The sequence below is a fragment of the Globicephala melas genome, chromosome 2, assembly GCF_963455315.2.
Source record: "Globicephala melas chromosome 2, mGloMel1.2, whole genome shotgun sequence".
Lineage (NCBI taxonomy): Eukaryota > Metazoa > Chordata > Mammalia > Artiodactyla > Delphinidae > Globicephala > Globicephala melas.
The window spans coordinates 168,748,747-168,767,400 of record NC_083315.2 but is presented as its reverse complement, the minus strand read 5'-3'; the positions used below and the strand labels follow the sequence as shown (position 1 = coordinate 168,767,400).

The following is an 18,654-nucleotide window of genomic DNA, read 5'->3' as shown; positions in this document are numbered from 1 at the left end:
TTTCTGGATCTCCTTCCCTGGGCAATTCCCCTTTCTCCAAATGCTGTACTGCAAAATAAAGGTATCTCAGCTTTCCCAAATTCTGGTTTCTGCCTCTTCAGCTCAGTGAGACTGCTATACTCTGCTTAGGCTCTTCCTCCCATATTATTATCCAGATAATTCCTACAGGCAGAAAACCAGAAAGATCTAGGAGCTCATCTCATGTGTTTCCCTTCTCTAAGAATCAAAGTCCTGTGTGCCTGTTGGCTAATAATGTTGAAAACAGTGGCTTCATATAGTTTGTCTATATTTTAGTTGTTTCCGGTAAGAAGGATGATCTGGTATAAGTTACTCCATCATGGTCAAACGTAGAAGTCTGCTCAGACGTTTAAAATCCAGTAATTTGTTGTGATGTTTTTGATCATTATAAGTAAAGGTTCACTTTAGTATCTAATTTTGCATTTCTAATTTTGTATTCTTTTTCTTAAGGAGGGCCCCAAATTGTAGAAACTGTAGACTCCACAAAACTGAATCTGTCTTTTTAGAAGACTATTTTCTTGAATAAAAATAAAAGTTTATTGCACAAGCCGAAAAGAGCTCCACAGAAACCCAAGGGGAGGAATGGGGGCACTGCCAAGTTCAGGAAAACTCAAACTTGGAAGTGTCAGAAATACAAGTTTCTCCCTACCATAGTATTTTCACCTCACTTTGCCTGTATTAGTCAGCTATGGCTGAAAAACAACCATAGAATCTCAGTGGTAGACAACAATAACAATTTCTTTCTCATTCACACGTCTTCAGGTTGACAAGTGGCTCAGGCTGCAGGTGTGTGTTGGCTGGGGAAACTCTGATCCTGATGGCTCATTTTCAGACTCAGGTGGCAGTGGTGGCAGATACCCAGAATATACTCTCTCATGGTTATGTTAGAAGCTCAACAGGGAAAACCCAAATGCAGAAGCACAGAACCCAAGTGCAGAATCCAAATGCAGAATGTGATGCTACTATATCATGTTCACTAGCATTCCTTTAGCCAAAACAACTTATGTATCCAAACCTAAAGTAAAGGCTGGGGAATTAACCATGGGAGGTGGGAAGAGGGAGGAGAATATATGTTACTATTACTGTATAGGAATAAAAAAATTAGAATCAATTATTCAAGCTACCACACTGTCCATATACTTCATTTGCTTCTTCTGCTTACTGTACTCCAAGCCTTCAGGCTGTGCATTTTCCCAGCCATCTGTACATCATGAAAGCTGTCAATATATTTATCCTTCTGACCTAGATCCCTGCTGGAAACTTCTACGTATATAGCTTAGAAATTGGATTGGCCCAGTTCATCTTTTCGAGCCAGGTTACATATGTTGTGGTCCTTGGCTTGTCAATGGAATGGCCACCCTTGGCTCAGTCATCCATCCCTGGACAAATGGTGGCTAGCTCTGAGCTAAGAAGAGTCTGGCACTGTTTTCCCGCAGAGTACTAACTGTGAGGCAGCCTCAGCTAGAAGGGGAATTTTGGAATGGATGGTACCATGACTGGTATCTCTTGTGCTAGGAAGCAATACTGGGCAAATCATAAGAACTTCTGCAGTAGTTTTTGCCTCAAAGATTCTTCCACGTGGCAGGAAGCATGAGAAGTGGTGGGAGCTGACGGTGGTTGAAGGATAGTGGTGGAGGATACAGCAAATGAAGGAGTGTACTGACCCCTTCTAGGAAGGCTGGGCATAAGGTAACAGATGGAGGCAAAGTGCTATTGAAAATATCTACTCATCTGTATGGCATAAGAACTAGCTAATGAGAATGGGATTCCAACCAATAAGAACAGGTGTCAGCCCTGACAGCGAGCACCTCCATGCTGGTGTCTACCAGCTAAAGACCAGCTCTGGAAGGAGGAGAGGAAACAGGAGGGAAGATCTAGAATGAGACTCCCAAATCACCTTGCATCCCAATTATTGGAGACATAGTTAGGATTATATGAAGTATAATGGAAGTATTCTAAACTTCAGGAGGAAGAATAAGTCTTGGTGTGTTACAATCCATCCCTGGAGATGCCATTCAGATATCATTGCCTCTAAGAAAAAAGTGCTCAGACAAGTAATTTGTCTCAAGGCCATACAACTAGTAAGTAGCAGAACTCTTCAACTCCTTACACTTTCCAATGCCAGATCACTTCGCAAAAGGGGTCTAGAATGTCATGTTAGAAGAGATGGTTACTAAGGCTGACTTCAAAGGAACTGAGTGGAGCCCTTTACTCTTTTGTCTTGGTGAAATAAGGAAAATAACTTCCACTCAGTAAGCACATTCTATATGCCAAGCACCGTGCTAGGCACTGGACACGCATGGTCTGTAAACCTTACCGAATTTTTGCAAGGTAGCATCCTATTTTATAGATGAGAAAATTGAGGCTCACAGAAATGTACCTCAGAAATACAAATGCCATCTACTGTAGGAGAGTAGCAGAGACAAAGAACTTCATGGTGACCTCTTCAGCAGCCATGACTACGGCTCTGTCTTCTGGAAAAGCAAAGACCCAGCAGAGGGGACAGGAGAACTGGCTTGGGGGTTCAGGAAGGATGTACTCATTCCTGATTGAGACTGATGTCTGGTCTCCAGCTGCTGCATCCATTCCACAGAGATTCTTCTGAGGATCACCTGGCATGCAGGGGGTTAAAATACACGGCAAGTTCTGTCTACATGGAGGACTTAAAAAATTTCCCATCCTGTCATACTGTTCACAACACACACACACACATACACACCTTTGTCTTCCTAATAATTATTTCTCTTTTCATTTTCTTTGTGAGTAGAAAACAGAGCTAAAATTTCAAATTACTGATGAAGTAATTGAACTTGTGCTCAAATTGTGCTCAGATTTTAATATGGAGTTACTTCCAAGTCCCTAATATTTAGTTTTTCAATTAAATAGACCTTTGCCATCATCCCACGTGAAGCTACGCACAATTTCGTCACCACTGAATCTGATTCTTTTATCCTTATTATTATTCTTTAGTGGAAAAAAGATTTTAAACACACACCTTTTAATTGCTCTTATTAATAGCTAATAGAAGCTTACTTTCCTTACTTCCCAAAATGCTATTACATAAAAATGTAATCTACACACCTACACTGAGAGACCAGATTTATTAAATTCATGACATGAAAATGAAATATTCATTCAGAAATATTGAGAGTCCGGTCCAAGATCAATAGTCAGTCAGTGGCAGAGTTGGGGCTTGAACACGGATTTTCCGGCTTTGAGCCCCATCCCCATTCTGGATGATATCCTGGTCCTCAAAAAAAGTGAGATGGTGGTCCCTGGTGAGGAGAGAGTGATGGACTTCGTGCACACACTTATTGCTCAAATACCCACAGGCAATGGAATCACCCACCGACTTTTCTGGGGGAAAGTGTGGGAAGAAAGAACTACCACCCAGCTCGGGTGGCCAAGCCAACATCAAACCAGAATATTGCATTGAAGCTGAGTTCAAGTCTCTTTAGTACAGAGGCAGAATCTTTAGAGCTTTAGAACCCAAAGTTCTGCAGCAGAGTCTTCAGAACTAAAAACACTAAAGTGGACTCTTTAGAACAGAAAACAAGCTACCAAGGAAAAAACATGGCCAACGTTGTCAGGTAATGACCTCAGAGGCTGGGACAATAGGGACTCCGCTGGCAAGAAGGTGATACAACCAGGGGAAGGACAAGCGCATTGGGTCGTGTTGCCCGATTCCTGTTCAGAATTATAAATACGAGTCTCTGGGAACTGATCAAGGGGTTAGCTAAGCTAACATGTATGGACACGCCAGTGGAACCTACAAGTTTATTCTGGAATATACAAGTTTGTGAGGAAATGTCTGAAGTCCACCTTTCCTGGGCTGGAGGTCCCAGAGGTTCAGTGACCTGTAGGCATCTCAGCAGCTTTAATTTGTGGCTGGTCCACACCAGTGGATCATCAGTCTGTGCTTTTGGCCTTTCATGATAGAAGCGTCTTCCTGATTAAGAGAAAGATGTCAGCTTGCAGGTCAGGGAGATTCGAGGAACAACCTTTGCATCTTGGCAGAATTCAGGCTGGCTCACCTCTGCTTGATCTAACTTTGATTCTTTTAAGTCCCAATGAGACAGATACTAGTGAAAACCATTGTCCTTTTATTGCTTACTAGCTACAGTGCTTAGAACTATTCAGCTGTTACTCTTTGGCTTCCTGCCCTTGGCTGGGGGTGAGACACTTTGACTCTCTGTACAGGACTTTGGGTTGTGCTATCCTGCAGTGATTAGGGGCAGGTGACAGAGTTGAACGTCTAGGCTTTGGAGCCAAGTCTCTGCATACCTGGCAGGCTGCTGTCCCAGATAGGGAGAGGTGTGTTAATCATTTATTACCTTGCTGTAGAGACATCTGATCATGACTCTTACCTCATTCTGCATTCCCCATTATTGTCTAATAGAAATAGAGTAAATAAGCACATCTCTTAACAAAGAATCTTGTAGTGAAAAATTATACATTATGTGATCTTATTTCTCGTGGCAGCATGTAGCCCTTCTGTGAAAAGTATACACAGTTTTGTATAACTTGTTTACAAACAACAGAAAATATTAAGTCTGTTCATTCCATCTGCTTCCCATGAGAGGAAAGAATCATTATGTAATGATGTCAGAGGGTATTCCAGCCCCCAAGGGGATCTTTCTGGAGGCGTCTCATATAGAAGTCCTTCCTTTAGGGGATGGGCACCAGAGGGTCTTCTAGGAGAGTTTCGCAGAAGAAAAAGCAAGAATCTGGCCTCTGGAACTTTCTCTTCCTAATGTGTGTCGTTATAATAGCCAGTCTGGGCTCCCGAAGCAGCTATTAGGAAAGCGCTTAGATGGCCAGTGAGATTGTTTCTATTACAAACAGTGAAACACGAGATGGGTGGGCTTTCTGGTGTTCTTCAGGCCGTTGATGGAAAAAGAGAGCCCTAAGTCTAGGCATGGGTGATGGCAACAGCGAGGGAAAGGAAGCAAACTGGGGTTTAGAGGAGAGAGAGAGGGAGGAAAGAACAGAGGGAGGGGAAGAGGGAGAGAGAGAGAAGGAGGGTGAGAGGGAAATGTGGGAGAGAAAGAGACAGAGAATCAGACAAGAATTGTTCCTATATTAGATATACATAGGTGTTTGTTAGAAGGAATATGAAAGAAAGTTTTGGCCCAGCGTTTCTTTAGTAAATGGTACCCATACGCAGTGTGTGACGCATGAAGCGAACTGTTGATAAGATCTATAACTTCAGGGTTTCTACAGGCTATGGCCCTGCACTGAGCGCAGAGTTCTAATAGCGAGCAGACGTGCCAGCCTATCCGCCCGTGATTCTGCCACCCAGCCACGTGCACAGCTTTCGGCCGGGAGCTGTATCGGCCTTCCCTCAGTTGACTTTCATGATGACCTGTGAGGCAGATGTTACGATCAGCTTTTTATAGATAAAGAAACACAGGGGAATAAAGACGAAGTGACCTGTACAAGACCAGCACAGCCACCAGAGTCCCAGGGGCTCAGAATCAGGCCCGAGCCCAGATGGTCATCCTGGGTTCACCTGGATCAACATCTCCAAACATGCCTGATCATCTGGGAGATGCATTAAAAAGACCCCAGGCCAGGCTCCACGCCAGAGCTATTAACCAGAGATCTCGGGGAGAGGCCCGAGAATATGCATTCTTAAAAAAGCATCCAGGTGATCCCCACCTTCATTTTAGTTTGGGAAACAATGACTTATGGGGATACCACCTCAGACCACTCTAAGGGGTGCTGGGCAAGGGAAGGGCAATGCTTGGGATTTTTTTTTTTTGAAGTATAGTTGATTTACAGTGGTATGTTACTTTCTGCTCTACAGCAGAGTGAATCAGTTATACATATACATACAGCCACTCTTTTTTAGACTATTTTCCCATATAGGTCATTACAGAGTACTGAGTAGAGTTCCCTGTGCTATACGGTAGGTCCTTCTTCGTAATCTATTCTATATACAGTAGCGCATATAGGTCAATCCCAATCTCCCAATTTATCCCTCCCCCCATGGTAAGCATAAGTTGGTTTTCTACATCTGTGACTCTGTTTTGTAAATAAGTGCATTTGTACCATTGTTTTAGATTCCACATATAATGCTTGGGATATTTTAAAGAGCAAGGCTGAGTAGTTCGTAGAAAACACTGACAACCACCTAAAAACCACCAACAGTGAGAGAATGGGAAAGTACGTGATGGTACATCTAAGCAACAGAATACCAAATGGCCCTTACAAGCGGTTTGTCTAAATAGATTGATGAATATAGGCGCATATTCACAACTGTTAATGAAAAAATATATGCGGGCAACGTTTGCAGCATGGCGCCATTTGTGTGAATTGTAATATTTAATATTTTTTAAAATATTTATTTCCCCTACTGTTTATAGGGAGATGTCTGGATGGCCATCTAGAATGTTTTTGGATCTAGAAAATAACAGAAATGAGGGAAGCTGTCCACTGTCACAGGGAACGTGGGGACAGTGACCTAAAGAGTGGCCCTACCTAAAGGCAGTGGAATTTTAAAACTCCAAGGAAAATGGTCTCACCAAACAGATATGCAGGCCACCTCGTCTATAATTTCTATGCTAAACACTAGCAGTGGTTGCCTCTAGGTGGCGGTATTTGGGGATTCTTCATTCTACAGAACTTTATTTTAATTCTGTAGAGTTTTTTTAACTGCAATTTTTTCAGCTGTAACTATGCATGTGTGATTTATGAAAAAAGTGAGAAAGGAAGAGTCGTTCTGAGTTGCTTGTCCATCAGTCCCCTTTCGTTGTTGGCATAAAAGGCCTCTCTCCAGCGCCCCCTGCAGGAGAGGGCACCTCAAAGCTGTGCTCTTTGGGGTTAGGTTGTCACATTTCTGAGGACGAGGCAGGGGCAGAGCCCTAGATCCTCTGAGAGCCCATTTGCTTTGCATAGAAATCCCAGAACAAGCAATGGGAAAGGTCTTGTGGTCCAATACCCAATACCCAGCAGCAATACCCAATAACCAGCAGCCCTTTTCATGAAAGTAAATCTCTGCATTTTCCTTTCCCAGGCTACCTTTGAGAACCCTGGACTACAGAGCTATGTGACTTTGGGACTTGATCTTGTCTGGGCCTCAGTTGGTTATTGGTTACTAAAAAGAAAAGAAAAAAAAAAAAAACATAGGAAAAGGGTCTCTCTGTCCTGTCCTCACCCCATCCTATAGAATCACAGGGGCCTCAAGCCCCTCTTCTGCCTTCCCACAGTCCGGGTCCCTCACACCGAACTTCAAAGTCTTTGAGGCATCCTGTCCCCAGCCCCCTGGAGATCTTTATTTCGGGGTTTAAGTGTCATTCTTTGGCTGTCAAGGTGAAGGCAGCAACTTCTGGAGCCGCTGACGTCATGGTCCCCAGGCCTTTGCTACGTCAACTCACCTTTCCAGGCCACGCTTTTTCCATCAGTTAAATGGGGTTAAAATACCTACCTGATGGGGTTGGGGGCTATTAGCACCCCTCGTTGATAGATGAGGGAAACCAAGGCTCACAGAGCTGTGTGAATCGCCTGCCATCACCTAGATCATATGAGGCAGAGATGGGATTCAAGCCCAGGCTGTTTCTGGCCATCGGCAAGCACCTCGCAGCCCCAAACCACCAGGGCACACTGCCATGCGTGCCTGGCTCTCCCCTGCCAGAGGCTGGGCTTTCTGGGGTAGAAGTTAAAGGCAACGATTCAGCCACACCGACCAGGCCAGCTGCCTTGTGACAAAGGAGAGGCAGGCGTGGTGGGAAGCTGTGTGCTGGGACTAGCCAGACGGCTCCAGCAAGGCTCAGACCCACAGTCTGGACCACACAAGGTACAGACGGCACACAGATGTGGAGCCAGGTCTAATTCTACTGGTTTCCAGGTGTGCGACCTTGGAAAAGTCATTAGCTGTTTTGAGCCCCTTTCTCTTTATCTTGTAATCTGGGGGTAGGCGTGCATACCTCACGGTGTTGATGTGAGGGTCCCGTATGCTGGTTGGGAAGTATACAGCCCTCGTGTCATTTAGGTCGTTGCTATTGGTGCCAAGGCTGGGCTCGGCGTGCTTAGACACTCAAGATCCAGGGCCACGGGCTGCTTTCCCGTCACATCCCCTCAAGATGCCTTGGGACCCTGGGGGAAGCTGCGAGTTCGCCCAGTGCGTGTTCTCGGACTTTCCTAAATTAGAGCAGAAATGAAGGCCTCTCTCTGCAAGAGAACAGTGCTGCCACTTTGGTTGGCAGTCACTGAACGGGCAGCGTTATTTCTAGGCTGTGGATTAGGACAATCTAGAAGAACCATCGGGGAGCTGTTGAGATGATTGGAAAGGCAGTTCTTCCCCTCAATAAAGTCCAAATGAGTACACTTGGAAACTCACCAGGGCTTCTACAGTCCAAACGGAACAGTTTCAGTTGAACAGTCATGTTGTTTTGTGTGCTTTTTTTTAATAAAACAACAATATGTATAGATAAAGGAATGACACGGAGTTTTAAAAATACCAGGACGCTGCAGGGGAAAAAAGGACGTCGGTAGTTTTGTTTTTGTTTTTTTTTTTCCATTGCACCTTTATTGTTTACTCTGTCCACTGTTAAGAATTCTTACATAGTCTTTCTAGAACCACACAGAACCTGTGAGACGGCCCCCTCCCCTGATAGTCCATTATATTTCTAACCAGCCTCTTGGCCCTCGTCCTTACACGTGGGACATTCTGCCAGGGTGCAAGGAGTTCCCAGGCGTTGTTTATTTTTATGAGGGAGGGATGGAGGGGTGCAGAGCTGCCCTCAGCAAAGCCATCGGTTTGCATCTGACCCCCGAGGGCCCTTTCCTGGACCATCCCCACCTCTCTATTCCCTCTTTTCCCAGCATTTGACCGACCCTCACTGGGCTAGGGAATCAGACAGACCGGGGGTTTGCATCCTGACTCACCACTAGAAGCCACCTGATCTCAGGGAAGTTTCCCAATCTCTCTGAGCTCTCCTTTCTTCTTCTACAATGTGGGATAAAGACTCCCTAGCTCACTTACTGGGAAGATTCAGTGACTTAAAGGAATACAGGGTCTGGCGCAGCGCCTGGCACATGTACTCCCTGAATGCACATCAACTTTGTTTCTTCTGGTGGGGAAGAGAAGACACCTGATGAGAGCCGGGTGCTCAGGGCATTTGCTTTATAAAAGGGCCTGGTCCCTAGCAGAGTCCAAGAAATGACTCTCTAACAGTAGAATTTCAGACACCACAACAGAGGGATGGAGAGACCTGGCGGTGGAGATCTCCTGGGCATCATTCGAATCCAACTAGGCAGACTGCTGCTTCTTTTGCCCACGGGCAAGGCTGACACTAGCAGAAGGAATTCTAACACTCCTTTTTAAAGGCCGTGCCGCTGCAGCCAGTGAAAGGCCCATTTCAGGGAGCAGAACAGGGCAAATTCACATTGATGCAACTGTTCCTGCCAGGGAGGAAGTAGCTTCATGTGGGTATAAACCAGGAACTTTAAGAAATGCAGCAATCTTCTAGGGTGATCATTGCATCCCCTTCTAGTGCCCTGGTAAAAGTCACCTGTCTCAGGGGTGTCCTCACAGCCTGAAACACCCAGGTGAGCTCCTACAGTGGGGAGTCCATGTGCCATTTACACCCCACCTACTTTGAAAAGGATCCCAGGCGGCTCATTAAGGAAGGAATGATGCACCTAAAGCTCAGCTTTCCCCCTTGTCCTTCCCATCTTTCATAGTATGTGGCCATTAAAATCAAATGTGCTCAACAAATGGTCACAAGAATGCTGCCAATAAGAAGCTGGATACTCCATCCTACAGTCGATCTGCAGATGCAGCCGCGCTCCTCCTCCATGGTAGTCCTTGTAAAACATTGTTTAAAGCTGATCTATCACTCAGCCCTTGTTCATGCATAATTCTCAGTAAGGATACGGTACGTCCAAGGTCCACATGCCCACGATCGTTTTATATCTCCGATACAACAATAAAAAGCCGCTCGACAGACAATCTTAAAACATGCGCCAACCAAGATCACGGCTGGTATTACAGAGAAACGTCCTCCAGACTGAGAAGAGCTAGAGGGAGGAGAAGGTAAACAATACAAGATGACAGAATGAGGACTAGCGTGATTACACAACAGAACGTCTGCAGTCTAGGGGTTTAAGCAGGTAGAACCAAAGAAAGCTCTATGGATCCAGGAGCGCCTCCCCAAATATCTGGTTCATGCTAAAAAATAGAGCACGTTTATTAAAAATATATATTTATAAACCTCGATATGAACAGATACACACGTCAAGCCAATGAAAAAAGAAAAATAAGTTATCTTCCCAGTATCAAATAGACACTTTTGATGAATGGGATGCTTGCCCAAGGATGGTCCCTGTGGTTTTTTGTACCAAACAGCTCATCGAGTTAGGAGGAACTGCGTGTCCTGGGAGACACACCATGAGCTGCGTCCACTGTGAGCTGCGTCCTCCCTGTTCCTCTTTTTGAACATGTGACATCCGTCAGCGACCTGGGATAATGAACCTCTGCACCCATCCGCTCCCAGACGACGTCAAAGGCGAGTCTCCCAAGCGTCCTTTCGGGTCCCCTGCCAACGGCGTTGAGTTCCCTGCTGTGTGAATGAGTTTTGCTGGATTCATTGTGCTTCAGTGTCTGATCCTCGCAGCAGGATCGGTTTCTTCTGGTGACCCTTTATCAAGTTCGAAGGTACATCTGATTGAACGGTGTGTGTAGGTCAAAGCCACTTGTTTGCGCAGTGTCCTGTCACTGATCTGCAGACACACAGGACTCTTTTGGCCATCGCAAGGCCTGCGCACCCTCTGGGCCATTCACAGAGTGGTGTATATGTACACAAATATGATGACGACTAGGTTCAGAATGGTCCCAAGAATTCCCAGCATCGCCAAGACACTCTCTTCTTTGCTCTCTTTTTCTTGGCCTCCTCTGTCTTCATCATTTCCACTCGTGATTACCATCTTGGTTGCAAATGTCTTTATCTTCCTCCCCAGGCTAACCTGTAGTTGGAAAGAGGCAGCACAAAAGATGATGGTTTATAAGCATCCTCTCCATAGCCAGGCAGATTGGGCAGGGCAGTGATTTCCTGTCTGGGGACTAGATCTCAGGTGGGGGTGAAAAATCTTCCATGGAACCAATCTTGGGACCCATTGCTCTTGGCCGTGGAGAAATGGCAGAGCACGACTGATCCATTTCAAGGATGAATGTCCTGACACGGGCATAAAGAGATCAGCCCTGGAGTCCAGCCTGGGCGCCACCTACTCCACTGAGGTTTTGATTTAGCCCTTTTCCTTGAAGCAGACAGCTGCACAGTAGTCTGACTGAAACATGTGGGCTCTCCCACAGCGACGGCAATTTGACACACGTTCACATATTGGATCCCACCCTAGAGAAGCGCTGTCCGGCATATGCACGAAGTGTGTAGGAGGGCATCACAGCCACACTGTGTTCTAAGTGCCGGCTGCCCTGTGAGCAGGGGTGACTGCACCTAGGGAAGGTGGTTAACTGAGACCAGACTGGATGGAAAGGAGGTGGGGAGAACATCATAAGGAACCTGCATCACCTCCAGCAGGAGCATAAATTGGTATAACCATTCTGGAAAGTTCCTTGGCATTACCTAGAGAAGCGAAGAGACATATATTCTACAACTGGGCTGAGCACCTGATCTCCTACATGTCCACCCTAGAGAAATCCCTACACCTGTGCACCTGGAGACGGGGACAGGATCACTTCTGTGAGCTTCATCCGTGACAGAAGAGGACTGGAAGTTACCCAAACAGGCACCAAGAGTTGAAGAGACCAACGCATGGCCCATACAATGGACATGTCCACCAAAAAGAATATTATATGCACTGAGGCTACACGTGACGGCGTGGATGAGGCCCCAACACTTCAGGTAGTGTGAAAAAGCATATTGCACAGAATACACACAGCATATGTCAATTCATAAAGGCTCAAAACAGGCCAAAGCAAACCTATATATTTAGAGACATATACTTTGATGTTTTTTAAAAAGCAAGAGAATGATTAACACAAAATTCAGTAGAGTGGCTTCGTATAGGTGAGGACAGAGTGGAAAGCCATTGGGAGGAGCCAAAGGCCTTCAATATACAGGTCATTTTCCATTTTTTAGGCTGGATGGGGGGGTACACGGGGGTTCATTTTTATCCTTATCCTTTCAACTGTTTCAGAGATTCTCCGGAATGTATGATATATTTTGCAATAACTAAAATCTTTTCTTTTTATTCTTTAAAATGATAAATGTGGCCATCCAGGGGGCCTAGTGGGCAGCTGAAGCCTTCTTTTCCACTGATTACTAATCCAAACAATATGTAAGAAATGAACTATGTATGTGGGGTATCGACAGCTTGTCTGATGGGATGTGACACGGACCAGGCCAGGGCCCCTGGCTGCATCTCTTCCAACAGAGAGCTGTGTCTTTAGAGCTGGAAGGCTATTCATGCTCTAGAGTTGTGACAGTTAATTTTATATGTCAACCTGACTGGGGTGCCAAGACATTTGCCAAACATGATTCTGGGTGTGTCTGTGAGGGTGTTTCTGGATGAGATGAACATTTGAATTGGTAGACTGAGTAAAGCAGATTGCCCTCCCCAGTGTGGGTGGGCCTCATCTCATCAGTTGAAGGCCTGAATAGCAGAGGAGGGCTGAGTAAGAGGGAACTCCTCCTGCCTGACTGCCTTTGAGGTGGGACATCAGGTTTTTCCTGCTTTCGAATCCAAACTGAAACCTAGGTGCTTCCCAGGTCCTGAGCCTGCAGGCCTTCAGACTGAAATGAAACCATCAGCTCTCCTGAGTCTCCTGGTTGCTGACTCACCCTGCAGATCCTGAGACTTGCTGGCCTCCATAATGACATAAACCAATTTCTTATAATAAACCCCCATCTATCTATCTATCTATCAATCATCTATTATCTACCTATCTATCAACTATCTATATATCCATCTATCATCCTTCTGTTATCTATCTACCTACCTATTATCTATCTATATATCTATCATCTTTCTGCTATCTATGTATCTATCTATCTCTTATCTGTGTATCTATCTATCTCTTATTGGTTCTGTTTCTCTGGAGAACCCTGAGTAATCAATTCAGGACTCAGAGGATATCTCAGGACAAATATGTGAGAAGGATCACGAAAAGGAGTCCGGGAAGGTGAGGAGTATGGTTGCAAGGTGAAATGTCTGCATGTCTCTTCCTCTGGGTACGGGAACCCCTGAAAGGGCCAGGTCATGCCTTGTGGATCAAGTTTGGATTTGGAACACAGCGTATGTGGATAGATGTCTGTGTGGAGGAGAGAGACAGACAGTCAGTGAAGACTAGGGGAATTAATGCAACAGGAATGAATGAATGAACAAATGAACATCTTAATGGGAAGTTTCACTTCCTTCACAACTTTGGTTTACTTGGTAGGCTCAGAGGGGGTTCCTACCCCCCTGAAGTGATTGGAGCTGACTTCATCTTTTCAGAGCTGTCCACTCTGTCCTAGACAATGAAATGAAACTTCTTGGAATAACTCCTGTATGTAGGATGTAATTTCTAATTAAAATTGCTTTAAAAAAAAAAAAAAAAGCTTTGGCTAGGCAAACCTTCTAACTGGAACTGTTTGGCTTTCTCTCTTTTTCTCCCTAGTACAGTTTTTAATGATGTATAATACACATAAAGAAAAGTGCACGGACTTTAAGTGTACAGCCTGATAAGTGTTCATGTCTGTTAGCTGTCACCAATATCAAGAAACAGAACCTTCCAGTACCCCAGGAGGCCCTATGGCCCCCTATTCCACTCACAATCTCTTTCTTCCTTCTTCTCAAAGCCATCATCCTGACTTCTAACATCCTAGGCTGGTTTTGCCTGTTTATGAATTTTATAGAAATAGAACCACACAGCACGTCCTCTTTTGACTCTTTTTCCCCCCAAGGTTATATTGGTCAGATTCACCCATGTTGTGTGTAGCTGTGGCTCATTCTCAGTGTGAACAGTATCCCATTATATAAACAGACTCACATGTTTCTGCATTTATTTTACTGCTGATGGGCATTGCGTTGTTTTCAGTTTGAAGCCATTATGCTGCTATGAACATTCTTGTACATTTCTGTTGGCAAACACATGTATGCATTTTCCCCAATGTTTTAAATGAAAATTTTCAACATACAGCAAAGTCTAAAAAGAATTTATAGTGAGCACCCATACACTCAACAACTCAATTTCACCACTAGCATGTTACTATACTTGCTTAATCAGATACCTATCCATGCATCTATCCGTCCATCTTTTGGGGGGTATATTTCAAGGTAGACTTCAAATATAATTACACTTCCCCTTAGATACTGCAGCATGCATGTATTAACTAGAGTTCAATATTTGTTTACAAGGCTTTCTTTCGATGTAAAATTTATGTGTGTGCAATTTCCTATTGGTTGCATACATCCAAGAGAAGAACTGCTGGGATATAGGGTATGCATGTGAAAGTGCTTGTATCTGCCTGCTTGTTTGTGAGTGCTAGATTGGTCCCTTCTTTTATTTTGGTGACTCCATGGCCTAGCCTTTGCATGGAGTCACAGGAAGGCATAGGTACATCCACTCCCTTCTCTGCCCTGGGCAGACGTCTACCCAAGCGCCAGTTATCTGTTTCATGGGTCTCTTGTTTCTTGTAGTTTCCTTAGCTAGACTGCAGGCCCTGAGAGAGCAAGCTTTTGGATCTCCACCTCTAAGCACAGGGCTTGGCAGGGACCAGGCATTTGGGTAAAGCATGCTGAATGAATGAGGGGGTACTGAAGAGGAATCTGGCATCCCCCCCGACCCCATCTTTGCAGGGCAGGGAAAAGATCACCAAGGTCGGTCTAAAGAGATACAATGAGTGCTGCCCTTAAAACCAAAGACCCATCATTGCAGTCACTCAAGCAAAACAAAGTGCCGGTCGTGGAGGCTGCTTTGGTTTCAAGGCTGAATTTAGCCTCTTCCCTGAGTTAACCCGAAATAGCTCTGACTTAGGAGGAAGTGGAAGAGAATAATGAGGTCGACTGTGTTTACTTTCTGAGCTCTCTGCAGCAAACCAAGAGCCCGGAAGAGGTCCTCTCCGACTCACAAAAGAGTTGCATCCCCAGAGTTTGCTTCCAAGGTGCGTGAGTTATCACCCTGAATTTCCCCAGAGAAACCGTGTTGGGAGTGCAGCTAGATTCCCAAGGGAGCTACAGGGGGCTTCCTAGCAAAGAAGTGGTTGGGACACTGCTTTCTTTGGGAAATGTTATCTGGCCAGGGCGTGGAGGAGAATGAAAGAGGCTGGAGATTAGCTTGGAAACCAGACCAGTAATAGAGATGGGAGGGGAAAATAAAACCAAAATAAAACAGAAAGCAAAGACTGGGGCCGGGCAGTATCTGACATGAGGCCTGCTACACAGGCATAAATTCATCCATTCGCTCACTCGCTCATTCCTTCCTGCCAGGATATGCAGCGGGGGGTAGTGGGAATTAACTGCTAACGGGAAAGGTGTTTCTTTTGGGGGTGATAAAAATGTTCTAAACTTAAGATTTTGGTGATGGTTGCCCAACTCCGTGAATATACTAAAACCACTGAATTGTACACTTTGAAAAGGTGAATTTTGTGGTTTGTGGATTATATCTCAATAAAGATGTTTATTTTAAAAAGACAGCATCTGCAATAATAGCTGAAATATAAATTATCTAGGAATAAATCTAACAACAACGTGTAAATGTGTAAAATCTTTATAAAGAAAATTAAGAGTAGTTTACAAACAGACATAAAGGTACGTCTACATGAAAACGTAGCTATACATCTTCAAGGAGTGTGAGAGTCAATATCCAGAAAACACGAGTTCTTCCCAAGGTGATCCCTATAGATTTACTGCAGTCAAAATTTCTACAGGGTCTTTGGTGCCCCTTGGCAGGCTGATTCTAAAGTGTATATCAAAGTGCAAAGAGATAATGACAGCCAAATTATTTACTAAAAAAGAGTAAGGTAGGGGCACTTGCCTTATAAGACATCACAAATTACTATACAGCTTTAGTAGTTAAGCTTTAGACAAATAAGCCAAAAGAACGGAAATGGGGCTACACATACGTGGACACGGCTCATCACTGGGGGAAAATGGGCCTTTGGATACACAGTGCTGGAATAATTGAGTATATGGAAAAATAAATAAAATCAAACCAGTATTTCACCAGTTCCAGTTGGATTATACACAACCGTGAAAAGGAAAACTTAAGAACTTTTATAAGACAATATAATGAGCATCTTTATGACCTTGGTGTAGAGAAGGATACCTCAACAAGACATAAAAGCTCCCCATGCGGAGCCTGTAAGAGTTGTCTTACAAAAGTTCTTAAGTTTTCCTTTTCACGGCTGTCTATAATCCAACTGGAATTGGTGAAATACTGGTTTGATTTTATTTATTTTTCCATATACTCAATTATTCCAGCAGGGTATATGTATAGCTGATCCACTTTGTTGTAAAGCAGAAACTAACACACCATTGTAAAGCAATTATACTCCAATAGAGATGTTAAAAAAAAAAAGATCTATGCACATGCATATTTGCCATACTGATTTATACAATAAACTGAAAGAAAAAGAAACATCATAATGCACAACAAGGATTGGTTAAATAAATGATGGTAATAAAAAAGGGAAAAAAAGACATAAAATCTCAAACGATAAAGGAAAATATTAATGAATTCAGGGACATTAAATTTAATACCTCTGTTTATCAAAAAATGTCATAAAAATAGAGTTAAGCGACAATCTGGAATATACGTGTGTGTGTGTGTGCGCGTGTGTGTGTATGTACTGTGTGTCTATCATATGTATGCTATATACACTATATATATCATACATATCTAGTTAGTGTCAAGTCAGCAAGAAAATGATACACTTCCAGTAGAAAACTGGGCAAAAACCATGTCCAGGCACTTCTCAAAAGAATAAATAACCACAAAGAAGTTAAACTTCAGTAAGCAGAGAAACGCAAACTAAAACACAATGAGTTACCATCCAACAGCCAACAGATCGACAAGAGCTAAAAACTTCAAGATCACCACTCAATACTCACGAGGCTGTAAAGCAAAAGGGACTCTTACACACCAGCTGCAGGAGTACAACTTGGTCTCTGTCACTCTGGAAAACAGGATGCTACCATCTTATAAAGATGAACATACTCAGACCCTGGTGACCGCCATCCCAACTGCAGGCACACACCTGGATACACCTGCACCGCTGTCCCAGGGTATGCAGCCAAGCATGTTGACCGACAGCAATGTCAGTGTTAGCGACATGCTGGAAACCACAAAAGTGTCCATCCATGGTGGACTGTCATATATCCATACACCGGAATTCTACATGGCGCGAAAAGAAATGAAATGCTGCAGCCTGCAAGAATGAATCACGAATACAGTGTTGCATGAAAAACACGTGTCGCCAAAGACTACATAAGGGATGTTTCCATTTGTATGAAGTTCAGAAACGAGGAAAACCTAACAATGTGTCATTTAGAGGTATAAGTGTGATAAAATTACAAAGAAAACGAGAGAATAATAAACCCAAAAGCCAGGGGAGCAATTACTACTAAGTGCAGAAGGGAAGTGGATGGGATCAGGGCGGGGTGCTCCAGGAACCCTTGAAGTACTGGTAGTATTTCTTAAGTGGGGTGGTGGGTACATGGGTGATAGTTCTTTATACCTTATATTTTCTAAATAGGCTTTTGTTATCTCTCCAATAATTAATACATCAATTAATGAATAAAGAATTATTTCAACTGAATACTCAATAATAAAACAATGCTTATAATAAAAACAAATTTATAATTTATTAAGATGACTTTAAAAAACAGATCCACAGGGTTCTAAAGACTAGGGGTATTGAGTGTCATGCTAAGTGCCAGGAGGAACCCTGTACTCTGTAGCCAGGAAAGGGGCCACTCTCTCTGCAATGACAGAGCATCCTTAGGGAGCGATGGACAATTCGGTTTTGGACATGGCTCTCAGCAAACTGGTCCTCCGCTGGGCTGCTTCTGATAAACACACTGGAGAGTTTTTAGTAGTTGGCCTATTTAGTATGTCTTGGACAATCAGCTCCATGAGTCTAGGGTGCTGGGTATGGCCTGGGTGTAGAGGCTGCAGGGCCAGCAGGGAGAGCCCTGAACAGAAGTCAGGCCTCAGTGTGGTTCCTGGAGACACAGCGACTCAGGGCTGCCAGGGACCCAGGTCGCTATGCAGTGCACATGCCCAGCGCCCGTGCCCTTCCTTCAGCATCAGTGTGTCACTTTCCCTCTGGGAAGTTAACGTCTCAGTGAACGCTGTCAATCAAGGTACCAAGGAGATGGGCCTGGAACCAGGCTAAGCCCATGTGAGGCTCTTTCTGGAACTCAATCTTTGGTGGGATGATGGAAGGTGGGGCAACCCTAGATGCTGATCATCGCGGCCACGGCACCGAATGAGATTCTAGTAGCTGCTGCCTCCTCGGGGCCTGGAGCCAGTCTGACTTCTGGCCTTTTTTTTTTTTTTTTTAATTTTTACTGGAGTAGAGTTGATTTACAGTGCTGTGTCAGTTTCTGCTGTACAGCAAAGTGAATCAGTTATACATATACATATAGCCACTCTTTTTAAGATTCTATTCCCATATAGGGCATTACAGA

At 44.2% G+C, this 18,654-nt stretch overlaps 1 protein-coding gene across 1 annotated transcript in view; it reads right to left on the bottom strand.

The window, feature by feature from the left end:
- Positions 1–8,546: 8,546 nt before the first annotated feature.
- TUNAR (TCL1 upstream neural differentiation-associated RNA) overlaps positions 8,547–18,654 on the bottom strand; it is a 48,266-nt gene continuing 38,158 nt past the window's right edge. Inside the window, exon 3 of the mRNA XM_060293666.1 lies at positions 8,547–10,986. Within this exon, the coding sequence (XP_060149649.1) occupies positions 10,801–10,986 (186 nt within the window). The 3' untranslated portion in view covers positions 8,547–10,800. The remainder of the gene's footprint in view (positions 10,987–18,654) is intronic.